At 49.1% G+C, this 23,739-nt stretch overlaps 1 protein-coding gene across 2 annotated transcripts; it reads left to right on the plus strand.

Moving 5' to 3' along the window:
• The first annotated feature begins 12,949 nt into the window (after positions 1-12,949).
• ZDHHC23 (zDHHC palmitoyltransferase 23) lies at positions 12,950-23,693 on the plus strand. 2 transcript variants are annotated; one of them, XM_077479694.1, is made up of 5 exons: positions 12,950-13,226; positions 14,464-14,713; positions 14,852-15,505; positions 16,686-16,853; positions 18,362-23,693. In XM_077479694.1, the coding sequence occupies exons 2-5, from the start codon at positions 14,562-14,564 to the stop codon at positions 18,627-18,629; spliced, it is 1,242 nt and encodes a 413-aa protein (XP_077335820.1). In that variant the 5' UTR covers positions 12,950-13,226; positions 14,464-14,561; the 3' UTR covers positions 18,630-23,693. The 2 variants fall into 2 exon arrangements, with proteins under 2 accessions (XP_077335820.1, XP_077335819.1); XM_077479693.1 differs by having other exon boundaries at positions 12,950-13,217.
• Positions 23,694-23,739: the final 46 nt, after the last annotated feature.

Below are 23,739 nucleotides of genomic sequence, written 5' to 3' on the forward strand. Positions count from 1 at the left end.
GGTCAGTCCGTCCCTGCTTCCCCTTCATTCACTGTCCAGTGAAGGTGACACTGCAAAGAAAGGAACTGGGAATCTCTGTTCTCAACCTCTTTCTCTGTCTCAAAAGTGAGACATCCGGGTTCTGTTCAGATTCCTGATATTTCACCAAAGCCCCCCCCAATGGGCTTCTAAAACAAATTTGGAAACAAAATAACAGGCATGAGGGTTTGAGCTTGAGGGGAGGGGGGGAGAGAGACACCCTAAAGCAATGGGCTGCACACTCCTATGAGGCTGCCTATATACTCTAGATTCATTTTTGCATCAACTGATTTGAGTAAAACTGAAGATTTTGGAATATGTTATATTATTAACCTTACATTCATGTAATGAGTTAAACCTATATTCTATAAAACCCCAACTTTAGAAAATTGTTCTTGTGTTCATTAAAATATTGATTTAAATCTTACTTTTCAAAAGGTGTGTACTCATTTATGCTGAGCACTGTATCTGGATTATATGGTGTTTTAGAGTTGAACAGCAAATTTGGCTCTGGGAAAAGCAAATCCTGTTTATTTTTTCATGAATTTGTGTACTTTGTGCATTTCTTCCAGATCTGGGCAGTCATCCGGTGTGAGACTTCCTGTACTAAAAGACCGCTCACTGCTGCCCTCTCTCCTTGTGCGGGGTGACTGGTCTTGTCTCCGCCCCCTCCTGTAGTTTTCTGCAGGCAGCCTGTAGTGGGTGGAGCCTGCTGGATCCCTCCCACAGCTCAGCTCTCTGCACAGGCTATGTACAGCACAGTGATTATGTCACTGCTACCTTCCAAAGTAAAAGCTGGGTTTGCAACAGGGCCAACGCTTCCATAAGGTGGCTTAAGCAGCCGCATTGCAGCACAAGGATGGGGAAGACGGTAAAGTCCCCAACCAGGCAGCCACTTGCACAAGTGGTGTTGAGGCGCCGGCTCCCCTCCTACCAGCGATGTCCCAGTCTGCATTCGGAAGGGGGGAACTCCAAGCCTCTATAGAGGACACATTGGGGAACTGGAATGCAAGTGCAGGCAATGGGAGCATGCAGGCTCTGCAGTGTGGGAGGAAGGAGCTGGAACTGGTCACTTTGGGATGTCTGCTGCATGCTTGGCCCATCAAAGCTCTCCTGGCCTCCTCTCAGCCTCTGTCAGCCTGTGGGAGCATAACAAGCTCATGGTGAAGAAGCAGCTTGCTGAAGTAGAAGATATCTTTGAGAACGGATGCCAGGCTTCCTGATTAATCGGGTCGGTGCTGGCAACCAGGGCCACCTGATTTCCACCTGATGGTATCCTCTCAGATGCTTTCAGCAGGACATGTGCTGGGCTGACCCCATGCAGAGGGTGCTGTGCAGTGCTATCGACAACAAAAGGGCCAGGAAAGGGGGCTCATCTACAGAATCCTGGGTGAGGAGACATTTTTCTTTTCTCTTGTATGAGCAGGATGGTATCTCTACCATAATGCTTTACCCACTGCCATTCTGCTTTATGGCCCATATGGCTGCCTGCCTCCTGTGATGCTGTGCACAACCCCGTAGAGCTGCCCTCCTCCTGTCTCACTGCCTTCTTCCTGCTCCAGTGCTTTCCTCCTGTCCCACTGTCCCCCTCCTGTCACGCTGCTCCCCTGATGTCACACTGCCCCCCTCCTGTGCCACTTCCCCCCATTACACTGTACCCTTCCTGTTACACTGTGCCCTCTTGTCCACTTTACCCCTCCTGTCCCACTGCCCCCTCCTGTCCCACTGGCCCCCTCCTGTCACACTGCCCCCTCCTGTCCCACTGTCCTCCTTCTGTCCCACTGTCCCCCTCCTGTCCCACTTCCCCCCTCTGTTACACTGCCCCTTCCTGTTACACTGCCCCCTATTGTCCATTTCCCCCCTCCTGTCACACTGCTCCCTCCTGTCCCACTGTCCTCCTTCTGTCACATTGTCCCCATCCTGTCCCACTTCCCCCTCTCATCCCACTTCCCCCCTCTTGTCCCACTTCCCCCTCTGTTACACTGCCTCTTCCTGTTACACTGGCTCCTCTTGTCCATTTTCCCCCTCTTGTCCCACTGTCATCCTCCTGTCCCATTTTCCCACTGCCCCCTCTTGTCCCACTGCCCCCTCTTGCCCCACTTCCCCCCTCCTGTTACACTGTCCCCTCCTGTTACACTGTCCCACTTCCCCCTCCTGTCCTACTTCCCCCCCCTCCTGTCCTACTTCCACCCTCTTGTACTACTTCCCCCTTCTGTCCCCTTTCTGTCCCTCTTCCCCCCTCCTGTCCCTCTTCCCCCCTCCTGTCCCACTTCCCCCCTCCTGTCCCACTTCCCCCCTCCTGTCCCACTTCCCCCTTCCTGTCCCACTTCCCCCTTCCTGTCCCACTTCTCCCCCTTCCTGTCCCACTTCTCCCCCTTCCTGTCCCACTTCTCCCCCTCCTGTCCCACTGTCCCCCTCCTGTCCCACTGTCCCCCTCCTGTCCCACTGACCCCCTCCTGTCCCACTGACCCCCTCCTGTCCCACTGTCCCCCTCCTGTCCCACTGTCCCCCTCCTGTCCCACTGCCCCCCTCCTGTCCCACTGCCCCCCTCCTGTCCCACTGTCCTTCTCCTGTCCCACTGCCCCCCTCTTGTCCCACTGTCCTTCTCCTGTCCCACTGCCCCCCTCTTGTCCCACTGCCCCCCTCTTGTCCCACTGCCCCCTCCTGTCACACTGTCCCCCTCCTGTCCCACTTCCCCCCCTTCTGTCACACTGCCCCCCTCTTGTACCACTTCCCCCTCCTGTCAGTTGGGGCCAAAAATGTGTCAAAAGTTTCCGATGTGCCTGCCATAATGTCGCAGTCCCGATAAAAATCGCAGATCGCCGCCATTACTAGAAAAAACTAAATAATAAAAATGCTTTAAACCTACCCCTTATTTTATAGACGCTATAACTTTTGCGCAAACCAATCAATATACGCTTATTGTGATTTTTTTTTTTGTTTTGTTTTTTACCAATAATGTGTAGAAGAATACTTATTGTCCTAAACTGAGAAAAAAATTGCTTTTTTTTTTTTTTAAATGCCTTTTTTAAAAAAAAATGGGGATATTTATTATAGCAAAAAGTACAAAATATTGTGTTTTTTTTTTTTTTCTAAATTTTCACTCTTTTTTTTTTTTTTTTTTTTTGTTTATAGCGCAAAAAATTAAAACCGCAGAGGCGATCAAATACCACCAAAAGAAAGCTCTATTTGTTGGAAAAAAAGGACGTCAATTTTGTTTGGGTGCAGCGCCGCACTACCGCACAATTGGCAGTTAAAGCAACGCAGTGGAAAATTGCAAAAAAAATGGCCCGGTCATTCAGCAGCCAAATCTTCCGGGGCTGAATTGGTTAAAGAGGAAGTAAACCCTGATGGGTTTACTTCCTCTTTGATTCCCTGCAAAGGTAAAGCATAATGGACTACTATGCATCGCATAGTAGTCCATTATGTGTCACTTACCTGACACAGGAGCCAGCGATGTCACCACTGTCCCCTGTAGTCCGGAGCCTCCATCTTCTTGGTGGGTCCCGCTGCTCCGGCGCTGTCATTCGTCGGAGCCGCGATGACGTCACTCCCGTGCATGCGCACGGGAGCCGCCACTCACAGCATATCGCAGCTAACTGCGGTGCGCTCAGGGCGCCTGCGCGCCGCTGTCTACGGCGCATGCGCCCTAGACAGCGATGCCTGTTTTATGGCAAATATCTCCTAAACCGTGTAGGTTTAGGAGATATTTCTTGGACCTACAGGTAGGCCTTAATCTAGGCTTACCTGTAGGTCAAAGTTGGTTGTAAGGGTTTACAACCACTTTAAGGAATACATTTCCATAAGTTTTTTTTTTTTTTTTGATGAGCGTCACAGGTTAAACCATCATTCTCATTTTACCAGCATAGCGGTTGCATTTTTGCTGCCCAGTAATTTCCAGCCCAGTGCTGATCTCAGCCTGGAAAGTTCCTCCTCCTACTAATGGCCACGCTGGGTGCCCTGGGACCTTCCCGTAATGTGCGGTGGAGTTGCCTAACTGCTGAACGAACTAATTAAAAGATCAATGTGCTTCCTGTGGATAATGCTCTCCAACCACATAACAAAACGGAGATGGATGAACACGCCCTACAAAATGCCCCTTCTATTGACGTCCACCTCCATAAAGAGTAGATATTTATATGGACAGCCCCAAGTGAGGACCATTATGATGAGGTGAGCGGAGTGGATTTCAGTCTCCGTCCTTTAACTCTTTCTTGTTTGGTCGGTGGTTTACAAGAAGAAGGAGCCTGGGTCAAAATGTTAAAAAAGTGCCACAATCAACGCTCCCTTAGCCCTTGTACACACGGTCGGAGAATCCGTCGGAATGTGTCCTATCGGACCGTGTTGTCGGATAATCTGACTGTGTGTGGTCTGCATTGGACTGATTCCGTCTGAATATTCGTCGGACCAAATTTTCCAACGTGTTGGAAATATTTTCCGACAAACTGGTCCGATCTGACATACTCCGATCATGTGTAGAGAATTTTGATCGGACAAAGTGCCACGCATGCTCAGATCAAATTCCTACATCAAAGCTATTGGCTACTAGCCTGAACGTAGTCCCATCGTAACAAAATAACGTCATCACGTTCTGAATGATCAGATTTTCTGACAACTTGGTCCGACCGTGTGTATGCAACAGTTTCGGACACAATCCGTCGGACAAAACCCAACGGATTTGGTTGGCAGAATGTCCGGCCGTGTGTACAAGGGCTTAAAGTAGACCTGTCATCAGATCTAGCTTCCTCGTATTAAGTCCATGCATGCCTAGTAACATGTAGGGGAAACACAAGATAAAAGAAAAAACATTTAGCCAGACTTTAAAGGCAACATAGAACCCATCTTTTTCATAAAATCCATAATTTTTTTTTGTAAACAAAGTATAAAAATGACACGAAGAACAAGTGTCTGTTAAAAACATACAGTGAGGGAAATAATTATTTGATCCCCTACAGCTTTTGTAAGTTTGCCCACTTACAAAGAAATGAAGGGTCTATAATTTTTTTATCATAGGTGTATTTTAAATGATAGAAACAGAATATCAACCAAAAATCCACGAGAAACACAATATTATAACAATATTATAATGTTATAAATTAAGTTGCAGTTCAGTGAGTAAAATAAGTATCTGATACCCAAGCAAAACATGACTTAGTACTTGGTGGAGAAACCCTTATTGGGAAGCACAGAGGTCAGACGTTTCTTGTAGTTGGTGACCAGGTTTGCACATCTCAGGAGGGATTTCGGTCCACTCTTCTTTACAGATCTTCTCTAAATCCTTAAGGTTCCTTGGCTGTCTCTTGGCAACTCAAAATTTCAGCTCCCTCCATAAATATTCTATAGGATTAAAGCCTGGTGATTGGCTAGGCCGCTCCATGACTTTAAGGTGCTTCTTCTTGAGCCACTCCTTTCTTGCCTTGGCGGTATGTTTTGGGTCATTGTCATGCTGGAAGACCCATCCATGACCCATCTTCAGTGTTCTGACTGAGGGAAGAAGGTTCTCATCCAAGATTTTACAATACATGGCCTCGTCCATTGGCCACTCAATGCAGCAAATTCGGCCTGTACCTTTAGCAGAGAAACGAGCCCCAAAGCATAATGTTCCCACCTCCGTGTGTGACTGTAGGGATGGAGTTCTTAGGGTCATAGGCAGCAATTTTCTTCCTGCAAACACGGCGAGTCGAGTTAATGCCAAAGAGCTCCATTTTGGTCTCATCTGACCCCAGCACTTTCGTTTAGATCAGCCGCCATTAAGTGGCGGCCTGCAGTCCGAGCACGGACCGAGCGATGCTCCTGCCCAGACCGCCAGGCCCCCACTGTAGTAGCAGTCATTGGTTTGCTGGGACTGCAGGTTTGCCAGCAACCAGTGACGTTGCATGAGTGCGCCCCACCTCCTGCGCCCCACCTCTCGCTCTCACTCTCCCGGCCGGGTGTGACGTCATGTGCGCCCCCCTGCTGCTCGCTGTTTATGGCTCCCTGCTCCTGGCTTTCAGGTACGAGGTATGCCACGTACACGCGATCAAATTGTCCGGCGTACTTAGTCCGCCGAAACGCATTTCAGCGGACAATTCGATCGTGTGTGGGCTTCAGCTGACTTTTCCAGCGTAAAGTCTGACGGACTTAGTATTTTTGCACTCCAATCTTTCCGCCGGACTTGGGTTTCAGCGGACAATACGTTCGTCAGTATGCTAGTCCGGCGGACTAAGAATGACGCATGCTCAGAAGCAAGTACGAAAAGGAAGCTATTGGCTACTGGCTATTGGACTTCCTTTTTCTAGTCCCGTCGTACGCGCTGTACGTCATCGCGCTAGCAAACGCCGGACTTTCTGTGTGGCCAAGTCCGTTCGGTAGAAAGTCCGGCGTACTATCCACCAGATTGTTTGCCGGACTAAGTACGCCGGACAATTCGCTCGTGTGTACGCGGCAGTACAAGTCGTGCTCAAACGTTTAACCACTTGACCACTGGGCACTTAAACACCCTTAATAACCAGACCAATTTTCAGCTTTCGGTGCTCTCGCATTTTGAATGACAATTACTCAGTCATGCAACACTGGACCTATATGAAATTTTTGTCCTTTTTTTCACACAAATAGAGCTTTCTTTTGGTGGTATTTAATCACCGCTGGGTTTTTTTTTTTTTGTGCTATAAAAGAAAAAATACCGAAAATTCTGTAAAAAAACGAATTTTTCTTTGTTTCTGTTAGAAAATTTAGCAGATTAGAAATTTTTTCTTCATAAATTTTGGCCAAAATTTATACTACTACATATCTTTGGTAAAAATAAGTACAAATTGGTGGATATTATTTGGTCTTTGTGAAAGTTATAGAGTCCACAAGCTATGGTGCCAATATCTGAAAATTGATCACACCTGAAGGACTGACGGCCTATTTCAATTCTTGAGACCCTAACATGCCAGAAAAGTACAAATTCCCCCCAAATGACCCCTTTTTGGAAAGAAGACATTCCAAGGTATTTAGTAAGAGGCATGATGAGTTTTTTGAAGTTGTCATTTTTTCCCACAATTCTTTGCAAAATCAAGATTCTTTTTACTTTTTTTTTTTTTTTTCACAAAATTGTCATATTATCAGGTTATTTCTCACACACAGCATATGCATACCACAAATTACACCCCAAAACACATTCTGCTATTACTCCCGAGTACGGTGATACCACATGTGTGAGACTTTTACACAGCGTGGCCACATACAGAGGCCCAACATGCAGGGAGCGCCATCAGGCGTTCTGGAGCACCCAGGACAATTCTGACATTTCTCTCCTACATGTAAAAATCATAATTTATTTGCTAGAAAATTACATAGAACTCCAAAACATTATATATGTTTTTTTAGCAAACACCCTGGAGAATACAATGGTGGTCTTTGCAACTTTTTATCTCGCACGGTATTTGCGCAGTAATTTTTCGAATGCTTTTTTTTGGAAAAAAAAATGTTTTGTGCTTAAAAAAAAAAAAAACACAGTAAAGTTAGCCCAATTTTTGCATAATGTGAAAGATGAAGTTACGCTGAGTAAATAGATACCTAACATGTCACTCTTCAAAATTGCACACGCTCGTGGAATGGCGGCAAACGTCGCTACTTAAAAATCCCCATAGGCGACGATTTACATTTTTTTTTACTGGTTACATGTTTTGAGTTACAGAGGAGGTCTAGGGCTAGAATTATTTCTCTCGCTCTAACGTTCGCAGCGATACCTCACATGTGTGGTTTGAACACCGTTTTCATATGTGGGCGGGACTTACGCATGCGTTCTCTTCTGCATGCGAGCACATGGGGACAGGGGCGCTTTAAAAAAAACATTTTTTTTTTATTGTTCATTTTACTTTATTTATTTTAGTTTGACATTTTTTTCCCCAAAAATAATTTTTTTGATCACTTTTATTCCTATTACAAGGAATGTAAACATCCCTTGTAATAGGAATATGGCATGACAGGTCCTCTTTACAGTGAGATATGGGGTCAATAAGACCCACATCTCACCTCTAAGCTGGGAAGCCTGAAAAAAAAAAAGATTCTGGCTTTGATCGTATTAGCGATTCGGTAGAAGCACCGGAGGGCGGAGGGCGGCGGGAGATGTCTATGGCTGGGTATTGCAGGGTATCACCGACTATGGCTGGGTATCTCAGAGCATGGTGTTGCAGAGTACTGCGTTGCAGAGCATTGCAGGGTATTGGCGGGTGTTGCAGAGCATTGCAGAGTGTTGCAGGGTATTGGCGGGTGTTGCAGAGCATTGCAGAGTGTTGCAGGGTATCGGCGGGGGTTGCAGAGCATTGCAGAGTGTTGCAGGGTATCGGCGGGGGTTGCAGAGCATTGCAGAGTGTTGCAGGGTATTGGCGGGTGTTGCAGAGTGTTGCAGGGTATTGCAGAGCGTTGCGGAGTGTTGCAGGGCATTGCGGAGTGTTGCAGGGCATTGCGGAGTGTTGCAGGGCATTGCGGAGTGTTGCAGGGCATTGCGGAGTGTTGCAGGGCATTGCGGAGTGTTGCAGGGCATTGCGGAGTGTTGCAGGGCATTGCGGAGTGTTGCAGGGCAATGCAGAGTGTTGCAGGGCAATGCAGAGTGTTGCAGGGCAATGCAGAGTGTTGCAGGGCATTGCAGAGTATTTGCAGGGAATTGCCAGAGTAATGATTGCAGAGTATTTGCAGGGAATTGCAGAGTAATGCAGAGTATTTGCAGGGAATTGCAGAGTAATGCAGAGTATTTGCAGGGAATTGCAGAGTAATGCAGAGTATTTGCAGGGAATTGCAGGGAATTGCAGAGTAATGCAGAGTATTTGCAGGGAATTGCAGAGTAATGCAGAGTATTTGCAGGGAATTGCAGAGTAATGCAGAGTATTTGCAGGGAATTGCAGAGTAATGCAGAGTATTTGCAGGGATTTGAGGGGTTAATTTTCGGTGAGCAGCGATGTGGGCACTGCAGATGCAGCCCACATCGCTGCTGACACCGATCTCTTCCCCCTCCGCTGTACCGATCGGTACAGAGAGGGGGAGGGAGGAACCGGCGTCATAACATGACGCCGGCTTGTTTACAAGTGATCACTCCGTCATTTGACGGAGCGATCACGTGGTAAACGGCCGCGATGAGCGGCCGTTTACCGTGATTCGTGATGCGCCGGGTCCACTGGACCCAGCGGTCACGGATGCTCTCGTGTGCGCGCCCCAGAGGGCGCGCGAGAGCAGAATTCTAGGAGGCCGTTAATTAACGGCCTCTTAGAGTTAAACAACCGCCCTGATGCCGTTAATCGGCAATGGGCGGTTGTTAAGTGGTTAAAGAGAAAAAGAAAAGGTTACCCTATTAGGAGGATACCCGGTAGGCGGTTACTTTCAGCAGCAAAGAATTAGATCAAACTAAAGTTTTAAGATAATAAGTAATCGATTTTATTTACAAATATAAATTCATTGTATCAAAAAAATTTGATTAAGGCCCGGTTCACACTGCTGCGGGGGGAGATCCGGATGTGATTCGCACAGCAAATCACATCCGATCTCCGTAGCACTGCGAGTTCAGCCATACAGATAGTATGGCTGAACTCGCAGCTGTCCCGCAGCAAACTCGCACAGGACCCTTTTTTGGGTCCGCAACGGAATCGGATCGCATGGGTGTTCACACCATGCGATCCGATTCCTGTGCGAGTCGGCAGATCGCACTGCGATATGCCGACGGATCTGGGGGTGTCATTAACATAACATTGACACCCCCAGCCGTCCGCATAGGGCAGTGTGAACTGCCGGCGGGAGGTATGCGATGCGGGAAAACGCTGCGGATTCGCGGCGTTCCCGCATCGCAATAGTGTGAACCTAGCCTTAAGAAAGTGCGGTGTTTTTAAAAAAGGAGATTAACTACAATATAGCAATAGATTAATCGCCTCAAACATTCAACAAACAAGACTAATGCCGCGTACACACGACCGGGCTTTTCGATAGACTAGGTCCCATGGTCTTCCCGACGGACTTTCGGCGGAGGTCCGATGGACTTTCCGAGAGAACGGACTTGGCCACACACGAAAGGACTACGTCCGTTCGAAAATCCGTTTGTTTTGAACGTGATGACGAAAGCGGGACTAAACAAGGAAGTTCAATAGCCAGTAGCCAATAGCTGCCCTTGCATCATATTTGGTTCGTCGGACCAGGATACAGACGAACGGTTTTCCCGATTTTTTTAGTCCGTCGGAATTGAGTCCGTCTGATAGATTTTAAACATGTTCTATTTCTAGGTCCGTCTGATTTTTTTTTCTCGAAAAATGATCGGATTTGGCCCACACACGATCGGATTTTTCCGACGGACTGATCCCGTCGGACCTAGTCTGCCGGAAAGTCTGATCGCGTGTACGCGGCATTACAAGTAACAATACAAAGACAACACTAAACACTGTCCGGGCATTTGGCATTAGCCGACTGTCAGTTTGCGAATCAAGCCGCTCAGAATATTTGAATTTAATAAAGTGGGGTGCTCAAAAGTTTGCATACCCTGGCAGAAATTGCGAAATTTTCGCAATGATATTGAAAATATGACTGATCGTGACAAAAAAAACTGTCTTTTATTTAACCACTTAAGGATCGCCGCATTGCAATAATGGCACCGACAGGCACGAGCACGTACATGTACGTGCTTGCCTTCCAGCGGGTGGAGGGTCCGATCGTACCCCCTCCCGCTGGATGCGGCGGTCAGTTTCGCTTCAGGAGCGACCGGGATGAGGGGATGGCTGTTGGTTTCTGGCCATCCCCTCTCGATCGCCCCTGGCGAATGAGAAGCTTCCCCCGCCTGTGTAGTGTAAACACAGGCAGGGAGGAAGTGATGTCATTCTCCTCGGGCGGTCTTTTTGACCAGACTGCGAGGAGAACACAATAGTAAGTGCACCAAACACTACACTGACATGTAGGTACACATAGGCACACAACCCCCCCCCCCCCCCATCGCCCCCCCCCAGTCACAGTGTCACTGATTGCAGTGATCATTTATTTACTGATCACTGCATTTAGTGTCAGTTGTGAAAGTAAAAACTGTCAGGGCAGTTAGTGTTAGGTCCAGGGTAGCCCCCTACCCCCCCCAATAAAGGTTTAACCCCCTGATTGCCCCTAGAGTTAACCCTTTCACCCCCTTTTGCCAGTGTCACTAAGCGATCATTTTTCTGATCGCTGCATTAGTGTCGCTAGGCAGCTTGTTATTTTTTTAGGTTCCTCACCAGGTTTTTATAGCGCTAGGTACCCCCATATACTACCCAATAATGGTTTTAACCCCCTGATTGCCCCTAGTTAACCCTTTCACCAGCGATCACCGTATAAGTGCCACTGGTGACGCTGGTTAGCCAGTTAGTTATTTAGTTTCCCCATCAGGTTTTTATATAGCGCCAGGGACCCCCATATATTACCTAATAAAGATTTTAACCCCCTGATTGCCCCTAGTTAACCCTTTCACCAGTGATCACCGTATAAGTGTTACGGGTGACTCTGGTTAGTTTGTTTGCTTTTTATAGCATCAGGGCACCCACCATTTATTACCCAATAAAGGTTTAACCCCCTGATCACCCGGCGGGTGATATCAATTATGTTTTAGGGTCAGGGTCTGCGTCGCCCCAGGCAGCGCTAGGTTAGTGCCAGTACCGCTAACACCCACATGCAAAGCATAAACCTCCCGTAGTGGTATAGAATCTGAACAGATCAATATCTGATCTAATCAGATCTATACTAGCGTCCCCAGCAGTTTAGGGTTCCAAAAAAATGCATTGTTAGCGGGATCAACCCAGATACCTGCTGGCACCTGCGTTTTGCCCCTCCGCCTAGCCCACCCAAGTGCAGTATCGATCGATCACTGTCACTTACAAAACACTAAACACATAACTGCAGCGATCGCAGAGTCAGGCCTGATCCCTGCGATCGCTAACAGGTTTTTTGGTAGCATTTTATATTTAAATCCGGAAGGCAGTGCTTGGTTTTCGGGGTGCCGTACGTGGCTAGGCTCCCAAAAAGTCCCCCACATGTGGTATCCCCGTACTCGGGAGAAGCAGCAGAATTTATTTTGGGGTGCAATTCCACATATAACTATGGCATGTGTGAGCAATATATCATTTAGTGACAACTTTTTGTAAACTTTATTTTTTTGTGTCATTATTCAATCACTTGGGACAAAAAAAAAATATTCAATGGGCTCAACATGCCCCTCAGCAATTTCCTTGGGGTGTCTACTTTCCAAAATGGGGTCATTTGGGGGGGGTTTGTACTGTCCTGCCATTTTAGCACCTCAAGAAATGAGATCGGCAGTCATAAATTAAAAGCTGCGTAAATTCCAGAAAATGTACTCTAGTTTGTAGACGCCATAACTTTTGCGCAAACCAATAAATATACGCTTATTGACATTTTTTTTTTACTGAAGACATGTGGCTGAATAAATTTTGCCCTAAATGTATGACTAAAATTGAGTTTATTCGATTTTTTTTATAACAAAAAGTAGAAAATATATTTTTTTCTCGAAATTTTCGGTCTTTTTCCATTTGTATCGCAAAAAAAATAAAAATCGCAGAGGCAATCAAATACCATCAAAAGAAAGCTCTATTTGTGGGAAGAAAAGGACGCAAATTTCGTTTGGGTGCAATATTGCATGACCGCGCAATTACCAGTTAAAGCAGCGCAGTGCGAAATTGGAAAAAGACCTCTGGTCCTTAGGGTGACAATTGGTCCGGGGCTGAAGTGGTTAAATACCACTACTACTAAATAATAACAATAATTATAATTTTTTAATATTAATTATAAAAATATTTAAATAATAAAAAAAATATTTATATACTACTGATGATAATAATAATAATAATAATAACGATGATGATGATGAACGAGGGATAGGAATAGTGGTGACTCCGCCCCGTTGCCGGCAGCCAATCAGAGGTCCGCAGCTCTCTGTGGAAGGTGGTGTCGGTGACGTAGGTGGGCGGGGTAGAGGGAGACACGCCCAGCCTGTCGCACGGAGGTAGAGAGCGGAGATCAGCGGGAAGGTGATCCGGGAGGAGAAGGGGGAGGTCCGGTTTGTGAGAACGATCGGTCCCCCCGGAGGAGGAGAAGGAGGAGGCGGCGGCGGATCGGAGATCGCTCGTCTCTCCGTATAATGATCCTCTATAGGAGTCCTCAGACCGAGCGATCTGTACGGAGGAGGAGGAAGTGATCCGACATATCGGGACCTACCTACAGGAGGGGTATATATGGTCAGCAGAGGGGTATATAAGGAGCACAGGAGGGGGTATATTGGGTTGGGGGGGACGGGGTATATAAGGTATCAGGGACAGGTGGGGGTGTATAGGGTTAAATAGGTGGGGGGGTATATATGGTCATCAGAGGAGTTTATAAGGCGGACAGGAGGGGGTATATAGGGGTACATGGGGTCAGGAGGAGGATATATCGGGTCCTCAGGGTCAGGAGGGGGTATATAGGGGTAAATGGGGTCAGGAGGGGGTATATAGGGGTAAATGGGGTCAGGAGGGGGTATATAGGGGTAAATGGGGTCAGGAGGGGGTATATAGCAGTACATGGGGTCAGGAGGGAGCACATAGGGGCACATGTGGGAGATATATAGGGCTACACAGAGTCAGAGGGTATATCGGGTAAATAGAGACAGGAGAGGGGCATATGGCTGACACAGGGTCAGGAGGAGGAGGAGGATATATCGGGTCCTCGGGGTCGGGAGGGGGGTATATAGGGGTACATGGGGTCGGGAGGGGGTATATAGGGGTACATGGGGTCAGGAGGGGGTATACAGGGGTACATGGGGTCAGGAGGGGGTATACAGGGGTACATGGGGTCAGGAGGGGGTATACAGGGGTACATGGGGTCGGGAGGGGGTATATAGGGGTACATGGGGTCGGGAGGGGGTATATAGGGGCACATGGGGTCGGGAGGGGGTATATAGGGGCACATGGGGTCGGGAGGGGGTATATAGGGGCACATGGGGTCGGGAGGGGGTATATAGGGGCACATGGGGTCGGGAGAGGGTATATAGTGGTACATGGGGTCGGGAGAGGGTATATAGGGGTACATGGGGTCAGGAGAGGGTATATAGGGGTACATGGGGTCAGGAGAGGGTATATAGGGGTACATGGGGTCAGGAGGGGGTATATAGGGGTACATGGGGTCAGGTGGGGGGTATATAGGGGTACATGGGGTCAGGAGGGGGTATATAGGGGTACATGGGGTCAGGAGAGGGTATATAGGGGTACATGGGGTCAGGAGGGGGTATACAGGGGTACATGGGGTCAGGAGGGGGTATATAGGGGTACATGGGGACAGGAGGGGACTATATAGGGAACACGGTCAGGAGAAGGGTTTATAAGGGTATGTAGGGGACGGGAGGGGAGTATAATGGGGACAGTGGGATAGGAGGGGGATATTTATAGGAAGTACCATGTAAGTTGATACATATATTGATCCCGGTTGTTTGCTCCTCAGGTCTCGTCCGCTGGTCTCCTTGCCATGTGTACATCCTCTGCCGGCTGCACTCTGCTGGGATTTGGTCACTCCGGGCCTCTATAGCAGAGGGGGGCACAATGAATGGGGTGAAGAAGAAGAAGACCCCCAGCTCTGGGGGTGACGCCGATGATGTCTTGTGCTGCTGCGAATACATAAACCAGAAGGGGGAGAGGAGCCACCTGGCTGCCTGCCTGTGTGACTGCGAGGACCTGGACGAGGCCTGCGACAGGTGAGGGAGCCCCCGCCCATTCCCAGTTACAAGAGACAGTAATGTGTATGGTCTGTTTCTTGTACAATCAGATTGTACTGTCTGTGGCCATCTTTGAATTCTTTCGAATCGATATTAGCAGCTTGTCCTCTTTCACAGATGGATCACCTGCAAGTCTCTGAAGCCGGAGGTGTGGGCGCGGGTCATCGAGACCGCATCAGACCGATTCCGCGTCCCGTGGATCCAAGGCGCCAAGAAGGTTGACATTGGCATCCTCCCGCCACTTTTCCTGCTGCCCGTGTCTCTGTACTTGGCAGCCTTCCACGTTCTCCTGGGTGTGGTGGTCCTCGGCTCCCTGCCGGTCCTGGTGATCTGGTATTATCAACTGACGCACCGGCGGAAAGGGAAGACTCTGCTTTTCCTCAGCCTGGTGCTCTTCTCGCTGGGATATATGTACTATACCTTTGTGCAGGAGGTCTTCCTGAAGGGTCACATTGGCTGGGGTCACCTTTTTGCCATCACCGGCGGCTTGTTCATGACTCTCCTCTTCCTGGCCAAAGCCAAGCAGGATCCCGGTTACCTCAACAAAAGCACAACAAGGGCGAAGGCCGGCGATGATCTTAATGGTGGCTCACGGGCATGGGAGGGGCCAGAGTCCCCATGGAGAGGACGTTCTGAAGACCACCTGGAGAAGGATTTCCTCATCGCCGACAAGAACTGGTGTAAAGTGTGTCAGGTGGTGAGACCGGCGCGGAGCGGGCACTGCAGGATCTGCGGGAGATGTGTCCTGCGCCTTGACCACCACTGTGTGTGGTAGGTGAATGGTGGGGGGTGCCGGGACTGAAAGATGGGGGAATTCTGGACAGCTGGGACTGGCGTGAGGGAGATGCCGGGCAAGCTGGGACTGGCTGAGGGGGGAGATGTTGGGACTGGCTGGGGGAGGTGATGCTGGGCCATTGGAACTGGTGGGAGGGAGATGCTGGGCTGTTGGGACTGGCTGGAGGGGGGGGGCAATGCTGGGCTGTTGGGACTGGTTGGAGGGGGAGGGGAGGGAGATTCTAGGCTGTTGGGACTGGCTGGAGGGGGGGGGGGGGTTGCTGGGCCACAGGGACTGGCGTGAGGGAGATGCCAGGCTGCTGGGACTGGCTGGGAGGGAGATATTGGGACTGGCTGGAGGAAGATGCCGGGCCGTTGGGACTGGCTGGAGGGGGGGAGATGGCAGGCTGTTGGGACTAACTGGAGGGGGGGGGGGGAGATTCTAGGCTGTTATGACTGGCTGGAGGGGGCGGGGGATGCTGGGCAGTTGGGACTAGCATGAGGAAGATGTTGGGGAGGAGGAGATGCTGGGCCATTGGGACTGTAAGGCCGCGTACACACGCGGGGACTGTTCGCTCAACTTTGTCCGCTGAACAGTGTTTCGGCGGACAGTCCCCTCGTGTGTAGGCTTGTTCGTCAAACTAAGTTCCGCGCATGCTCAGAAAGGATTTACACGCCGAAGTTTGCATTGCAGTGTATAGGACGTCGTTTTCTAGTCCCGTCGTACGCGCCGTTCACGTCATCGCGCACGGTTTCAGCGGACTGTTCGTTCGTCGTGTGTGGGCAAGTCCGTCCATGCTAATTTTGAGCGGACTGTCCGCTGAAACTGTTTGACGGACAAAGTTGAGCGAACAGTCCCCGCGTGTGTACGCGGCCTTAGGTGGTGAATGTTGGAATGGTCAGGATTGGACAGAGGGGTAGGCTGGGATGTTGGGACTGGATGGTGGGGGATGTTGGAGCTGTCGGGATTGGACAGGGGGGATGCTGAACTGTTGGACCATAGGGTCTAGAAGGAAGGGGTATTCGGATTGAAAAGAGTGGGCTGCTGGGACTTAATCGGGGGGGGGGGGCATTTCTGAGGTCTTTCGGGAAGGGGGTGGGATGGTTATCTGTACAATCTTAAGGAAGATTTAACTGGATGGAAATAGCAGATTTTTTATTTTCTTGTGATTTTTAGGATAAACAATTGTATCGGTTCCCGGAACCACAAGTTCTTCATCCTGCTGCTTCTGACGTTCATGTTCACCTCTGTATACGGGATCACCATCACCCTGAGCACTCTGTGCCGGGACCAGTACATCATCAGTGCCTTATTCTACTGCCCCGGAGCCTACGCCGACTACAGGTACTGAGCGCTCTCCCACATGGATGGATGGATGGAAATTCTGAAAATCTGAGCATGGGGCTGGGTGTCACTGTGGGGGGGATGGGGGTTCTGGAGGGGGTTTGGAGACTCTGCAGCAGATTTGGTGACCCTGTAGGCCACAGGGGTTGGCAACCTCGACCCTCCAGCTGTTTTGAAACTAAAAGTCCCATGAGACGTTGCAAGACCCTGAACAGTCACGTGCATGACTCCTAGAGGGAGAGGCATGATGGGATTTTGTAATTTCACCATAGCTGGAGGGCCGAGATTGCCTACCCCTGCTGTAGGGGATGAGGTTTCTGGAAAGTGCTGGTGGCAGTTGTGAGGTTGGGGTCTCTGTAGGGGGGCTGTGGGCTTTCCAAGGGCACTGTGGTAGACGGGAGTGCACTGGGGGACATTGTTGGGCACTATGGGGGAGGGGGGGCTTGAGCTCTGCTGGGGGCATGGAGCACTGTTGGAGGTTAAGGGATCTCAGAGGGTTGGGGAGGGGGGGCACTGTTTTGACCGAGGGTTCTCAGGGGACTTTGTGGAGGGATAAGGACTCTTAGAAGGTTGGGGACACTGTGAGGGTTGAGGGCTCTCAGGAGGTTGGAGGCACTGTGTGGGGGTTGAGGGCTCTCAGGAGGTTGGAGGCGCCGTGGGGGTTGAGGGCTCTCAGGAGGTTGGGGAGGGGGGGGGGGCACTGTTTTGAACGAGGGTTCTCAGGGGGCTGTGTGGAGGTTTAAGGACTCTTAGAAGGTTGGGGACACTGTGAGGGTTGAGGGCTCTCAGGAGGTTGGAGGCGCCATGGGGGTTGAGGGCTCTCAGGAGGTTGGGGGCACTGTTGGGGTTGAGAACTCTCAGGTGGGGATTATTGAGGGATCTCAGGGGGCACTGTGTAGGGTTGGATATGCTGCAGGGGTTGAGGGCTCTCAGGAGGTAGGGGAACTGTTGGGGGTGGGTTGAGGCATCTCAGGAGGTTAGGGGGCACTGTGTAGGGCTGGGGATGCTGCAGGGGTTGACAGCTCTCAGGAGGTTTGGGGCACTGTGTGGCGGGTTAAGGGCTCTGAGGGTTTAGGGCGCCTCGTGAGGATTGAGGGCTCTCAGGGGGTTGGGGCACTGTGAGGGTTGATAACTCTCTGGAGTTAGGGGCACTGGGGGGGGGGGGGGGGTTTAAGGGATCTCAAGAGGTTGGGGGACACTGGAGGTTGAGGGCTCTCAAGAGGTTGGGGGGGGGGGGGAGAAACTGGGGGGGATTGAGGGCTCTCAGGATGTGTTGGGTGGCAGGATGAGAGCCTTGAAGCACTATGGGAGTTTAGGGGATCTACAGCTCACTGGAGGTCCGGGAGGAGTGAGGCCATGGCCTGGTATTGGGATGTTGCAGAGCAGAATATAAACTTTGTTGCACACTCCATTGTGTTTGCGGTGGAGGCCCAGAGTTACATAAATGTTGGTTGATAATCCCGTGTGGTAAATATCTATTGCTAACGACTCTCCACCCTCTCTCCCAGCACATCGTTTGCCTTTACCTGCGTCTGGTACTGTGCGATTGTCACCGGAGGGGTGGCCTACCTCCTCCTCGTCCAACTCCTCAACATCAGCTACAACGTGACGGAGCGTGAGGCCCGCATGGCCATGCGGGAGAAGACCGGCCGCTGTTACCTGGGTGGTCTGGTGGTGGACCCGGGAACCTACAACCAGGGGCTGTGCCAGAACTGGCTGCACTTCCTGTCCCTGGACAGCCAGAGCGCTGGCAGCGACCTCTCTGACATTGTGTGATCCTGCCACACCCCTCCCCACTGCCCCCAACCCACCCACCTGTGCCTTATTCCCTCCGCAGGATCTCCAGGTACACTGGGCAACAATCGCACCTTAAGAAAATGTTAAAGTTAATTTAATCTTATTTCTTTTTTATTACAAATCTCATAGATGACTGAAGCACAGGGACCTCGCCTTGCCCCTTTTTAAGGAGTACCTATCATGGCTTGACAATGGAGGCAGCCATTTTGTGGGTGGTACCATTACTTAGCCTATCAATTTTCTAGGAATTGGTGACATCACTGGGGCACAAAGCCCTTTTTCTTTTTTTTGGATACCAAAAAGTTCTAAGGTGTCCTTGTAGATTAAAACCTTAACCCAATCCTTGGAAATCAAATAAAACCCAACTTTACACGGAGATAATAAAAGTGATAAATGGATGTCATAGGCCATCATTGTTTGTGATGGTGCCCAAGTGCCGCGTTCATCTATCTGGTGCTTTCCAATGTGTTCTAAGTGGGAAATAAAAATTAATAAATCCGTATGCTCTCTATAGGTACATATCACAAAATCGCTGCACCGTTGTGCTTTAAAAGGTTCACTTTAAATCCCCCATGTGTGGACCTGATGGCTCCGCCTCTAGTATGACATCACCTGTGCGGAATTTATTTGCGTTCCTTTAATCCGTTTGTTGTAGACAAACTACTTTGGTGCTTTATGTGACATTTTTGTATGTAAGACAATCAGAATATTCCATTGTTCTTATCTATCACACTACCGCACTTGGAACACGTGGGGCGTCTAATATATGATAAGTTATGGTCAGAGTGTATCAGAGCCGCAGAGTCGGATGCAGGCCGTGTAGACTGAATATTATAAGCATATATTTATTGAGTTGTTTTCTGCTCATAGAAATATATAAAAACTCAGCTTAAAGAGGAGCTGTACTGTGAATGCTGCAGCGGACAACGGTCCAGTCACCAGCAATGCCCACAGTCTCCCTGCAGCTGACCTTTTGCCCATTACTGACTTAACATGCCTTGTTCTGAACTAAGTCCCTGCGTAGAGGTGGCCATCTTGGTAGAGGCAGGGATGTGCTTCCTCATGTCCCCCCACTTGTGATCTGATGACTGGTGGGGTAATAATAGAGGCAGAGGAATCCCAAATTCTCAGAATGGATGAAACGGAAACAGGGAGATTTTGTCAGTGCAGGTCCTCGGATACAGCTTCCTTTCCAGCAAGGAGAACAGAGAACCTCCTAGTAATAGAATCCCCAAATCTGGCAAGTCAGCAATGTCTTATTCGACATGGAAAGGTCTGGGCATCTTGTGACTGAAAATAAGTACCGGCATCTGATCCTTTTCCCCCATTACCATGCCTTCTTCTGCATTAAGTCTCTGTGTAAAGGTGGCCATCTTGGTAGAGGCAGGGATTTGCTTCCTCATGTTCCCCCCCCATGTGTGATCTGATGATAGTTGGGTTAATGATAGAAGCAGAGGAAGCCCAGATTCACAGAATAAAGTAAGGAGATTCTTGCTGTGTAGGTCCTCAGGTGCAGCTTTCTTTCCAGCAAGGAAAACTGAGAACTGCTTAGTAATAGAATCACCAAATCTGAAGAGACTGGCAGGGTCTGCGGTGTCTCATTAAACGTGGAAGCCTCTGGGCATCTTGTGGCAAAAAAATGAGTACCTGCTTCTGATCATTTCCCCATTACTGACTTAATATGCCTTGCTCAGATCTCTGTGTAGAGGTGGCCATCTTGGTAGAGGCAGGGATTTGCTTCCTCGTGGGCATCTTGCAGCATAAAATATGTCCTGTGGGTGACCGCACCTGATTGAAAGTGAGTGTTAGCAGGCTCAAAATATGTAAGTTTATACAGTCAATGTGGGTGGGGGGTTTATATGGTCAATGGGGGGGCATTTTTAAGACTAGGTAGGTTTAGCCTGAAGCCCATGAGAGCAGTGAAAGTGATTTTAATAAAACATTTTCATATTTTTCATTAAAAAAATATCTGCAGCTTCTCCCTCTAGTGGCCATCTGTATATTGAGCAGTAAAGTCAGCAGCTGTAATGAATTGGCCCCACAGAGTCGTTTTCAGCCAAGCAGAGCAGCTTTGCAGGAAAAGTTGTGATCAGTGAGTGGAGAGTTGGCTTTTCTCAGATTGTGATCACTTGCCCTCCTATACTCGGCTGTACTGAGGTTACTAAATCAGAATTGGAATCTGATCCAGCTGAAGACGGACGTGGCACTGCGATCATAACACAGAGTATCTCTATAAATAGAGCAGACCGGAAGATAAAGCTTTGTTTTAATTGCGGAGGGATTGTCACCTACACGGTCTCTCCTGCCAAATTCTCCTTAGCGCCCGGGGTCACTTCTGTGCTGTTCCCTGGTTGCTCATCTTTTAATTAACCCCTTGTGGGCCCAACAAGCTCCTGGAATATTGCACGCAAATCTCCAAGATATTTGTAAACGTTTCTTTATTGCCCGTGTATTTCCTTCCTCCATGTGGGATTCATTAATGACATCTACAGTGCAGTCTGTGTCCAGCCGCAAAGATTGTTTGCTGTCCATTAGTAAAATGGTTTAAAACATTTAATGGCTTCATCCCTGTTAGTGGGGAGATCAGATGTGATCAGCAATAGGCTGGAGAGCCTCCTCACGGCACTGGGAGTGTGGTCAGCAATAGGCTGGAGAGCCTCCTCACGGCACTGGGAGTGTGGTCAGCAATAGGCTGGAGAGCCTCCTCACGGCACTGGGAGTGTGGTCAGCAATAGGCTGGAGAGCCTCCTCACGGCACTGGGAGTGTGGTCAGCAATAGGCTGGAGAGCCTCCTCACGGCACTGGGAGTGTGGTCAGCAATAGGCTGGAGAGCCTCCTCACGGCACTGGGAGTGTGGTCAGCAATAGGCTGGAGAGCACTCTCGTGGGACTGGGAGTGTGGTCAGCATTAGGCTGGAGAGCGTTCTCGTGGGACTGGGAGTGTGGTCAGCATTAGGCTGGAGAGTGTTCTCGAGGGACTGGGAGTGTGGTCAGCATTAAGCTGGAGAGCACTCTCATGGGACTGAGAGTATGGTCAGCAATAGGCTGGAGAGCGTTCTAAAGCAACTGGGAATGTGAGCAGCAATAGGTTGGAGAGCGTTCTCACGGGACTGGGAGTATGGACAGCAATAGGCTGGAGAGCGTTCTAAAGGGACTGGGAGTGTGAACAGCAATAGCCTGGATAGCACTCATTTATTTTGAAAAGTGATCAACTCTAGGCTAGAGAGCGTTCTCATGGGTTTTGGAGAATGATCAGCAATAGGCTGGAGGGCATTCATATAAGATTTGACATAGCTCTCTTGCATGGCAACAGTAAGGCTCAGTAATTTCACCCGCTTCTTTTTGAATGATTGGAAGTCTTGGCTGGGGAAAGTCTTCCTGTTTTCATTCTGGCACGGGACCAGTGTGCTGGGATGACTGCACTCTTGCAAATGCATAGGAGTGAGGCCATTCCTCACCAGCTAATCAAGGCAGCCAAAGACCAGAACCCAGAAAAAGCCAAGGAGAAGATGCCTGAAAGGTACCTCATGGGTATCAGAACGTTGAAGCAGAGGTAAGTATTGCAGAGTTTAGTTCCCCTTTAAAACAAGGGTCAATTAACCTACCAGCATAGAGGAAACTGGAGTACCCAGAGGGTAACCCGTGGGAATACAGGGTGGAGGGGGCAAGCAAACTCTGTGAAGGTAGTGTTCTGGTTGGAATGTTGAACCGAGCACACCAATGCCTATGTCGGGATGACTGCACTCCTGCACATCCCACATTGGTCAATCAAGGTAGCCCAACACCAGCACCTTGAAGATGCCAGCATGTGACCTCCTCCTACATTGGTCAATCAAGGTGGCCCAAGACCAGCACCTGGAATATGCCGACATGTGACCTCCTACATTGGTCAATCAATGTGGCCCAAGACCAGCACCTGGAAGATTCCGGCATGTGACCTCCTCCTACATTAGTGAACCAAGATGGCCCAAGACCAGCACCTGGAAGATACTGGCATGGGACCTCCTCCAACATTGGTCAATCAAGGTGGCCCAACACCAGCACCTGGAACATTCCGGCATGTGACCTCCTCCTACATTGGTGAACCAAGATGGCCCAAGACCAGCACCGAGACCTCCTCCTACATTGGTCAATCAAGATGGCCAAAGACCAGCACCTAGAGGGTGCCGGCTTGGGACCGTTGAAGCAGAGGTAAGTATTGCAGAGTTTAGTTCCCCTTTAAAACAAGGGTCAATTAACCAGCATGGCAAAAACTGGATGCACGCAAACTCCTTGCAGGTAGTGTTATGGTTGATATTCCGAACCAAGAACCCCAATGCGTCGGGATAACTGAACCCCTACACATGCACACGGTGACGTCATCCTACATCGGTCAATCAACATGGCCCCAAACCAGCACCTGCAAGATTACGGTGTGGGACCATTGACACAGAGGTATTTTGCACTTTATGCTTAAAAGTTGTCTTTTTTTTTCTGTCCATGTGTATGAGGCCTTGCAGGTCAAGATCTCCCATCTCTGGGGTTCAACTTTACCTTTGAATCATTTATTTGAATGTGTATTTTGTATCTTCATCTCTGGTCATACTGGGAAAAGATTTATTATTATTTTTATACCTATTTGCCTTTTTAAAATACATCAAAAATAAATCTGAGACCATATCACCAAAAAGCCTTGTTTGCCCCCCCAAAAAAACAATATACATATCCCATTGATGTCATATGTTCTAAGAGAGAAAGAGTGCGGCCACTGGTCCTGGAGGAACGGCGATCCACCTTATTCAGTCACTACTACTGGATCTCCGGTACAGATCTGATACACTCCGTCCATAGATCACTGTATATATTCTGTGTAGTGGGATGAAATACACGGCTGTATCTAAAGACTATGTATTCGTGTGTGTATGTAATCAGGACTATACCCATATAATGTACAGATAATCTATACTGTATGGAAATACATGCTGGAATTTATAATTATATGTATATGTGTGTATGGCAGAGAAGCCACAACACTGAGGGGTCTGGATTAAAGTTGTGATAAGTATTTTCCCATCCTTGACAAATTTCTGTCCGTATTTTTCTTATATCGA

This window comes from Lithobates pipiens, unplaced genomic scaffold (assembly GCF_037356315.1).
Source record: "Lithobates pipiens isolate NorthernLeopardFrog02 unplaced genomic scaffold, aLitPip1_a1.2 Scaffold_16, whole genome shotgun sequence".
NCBI classification, from domain to species: domain Eukaryota; kingdom Metazoa; phylum Chordata; class Amphibia; order Anura; family Ranidae; genus Lithobates; species Lithobates pipiens.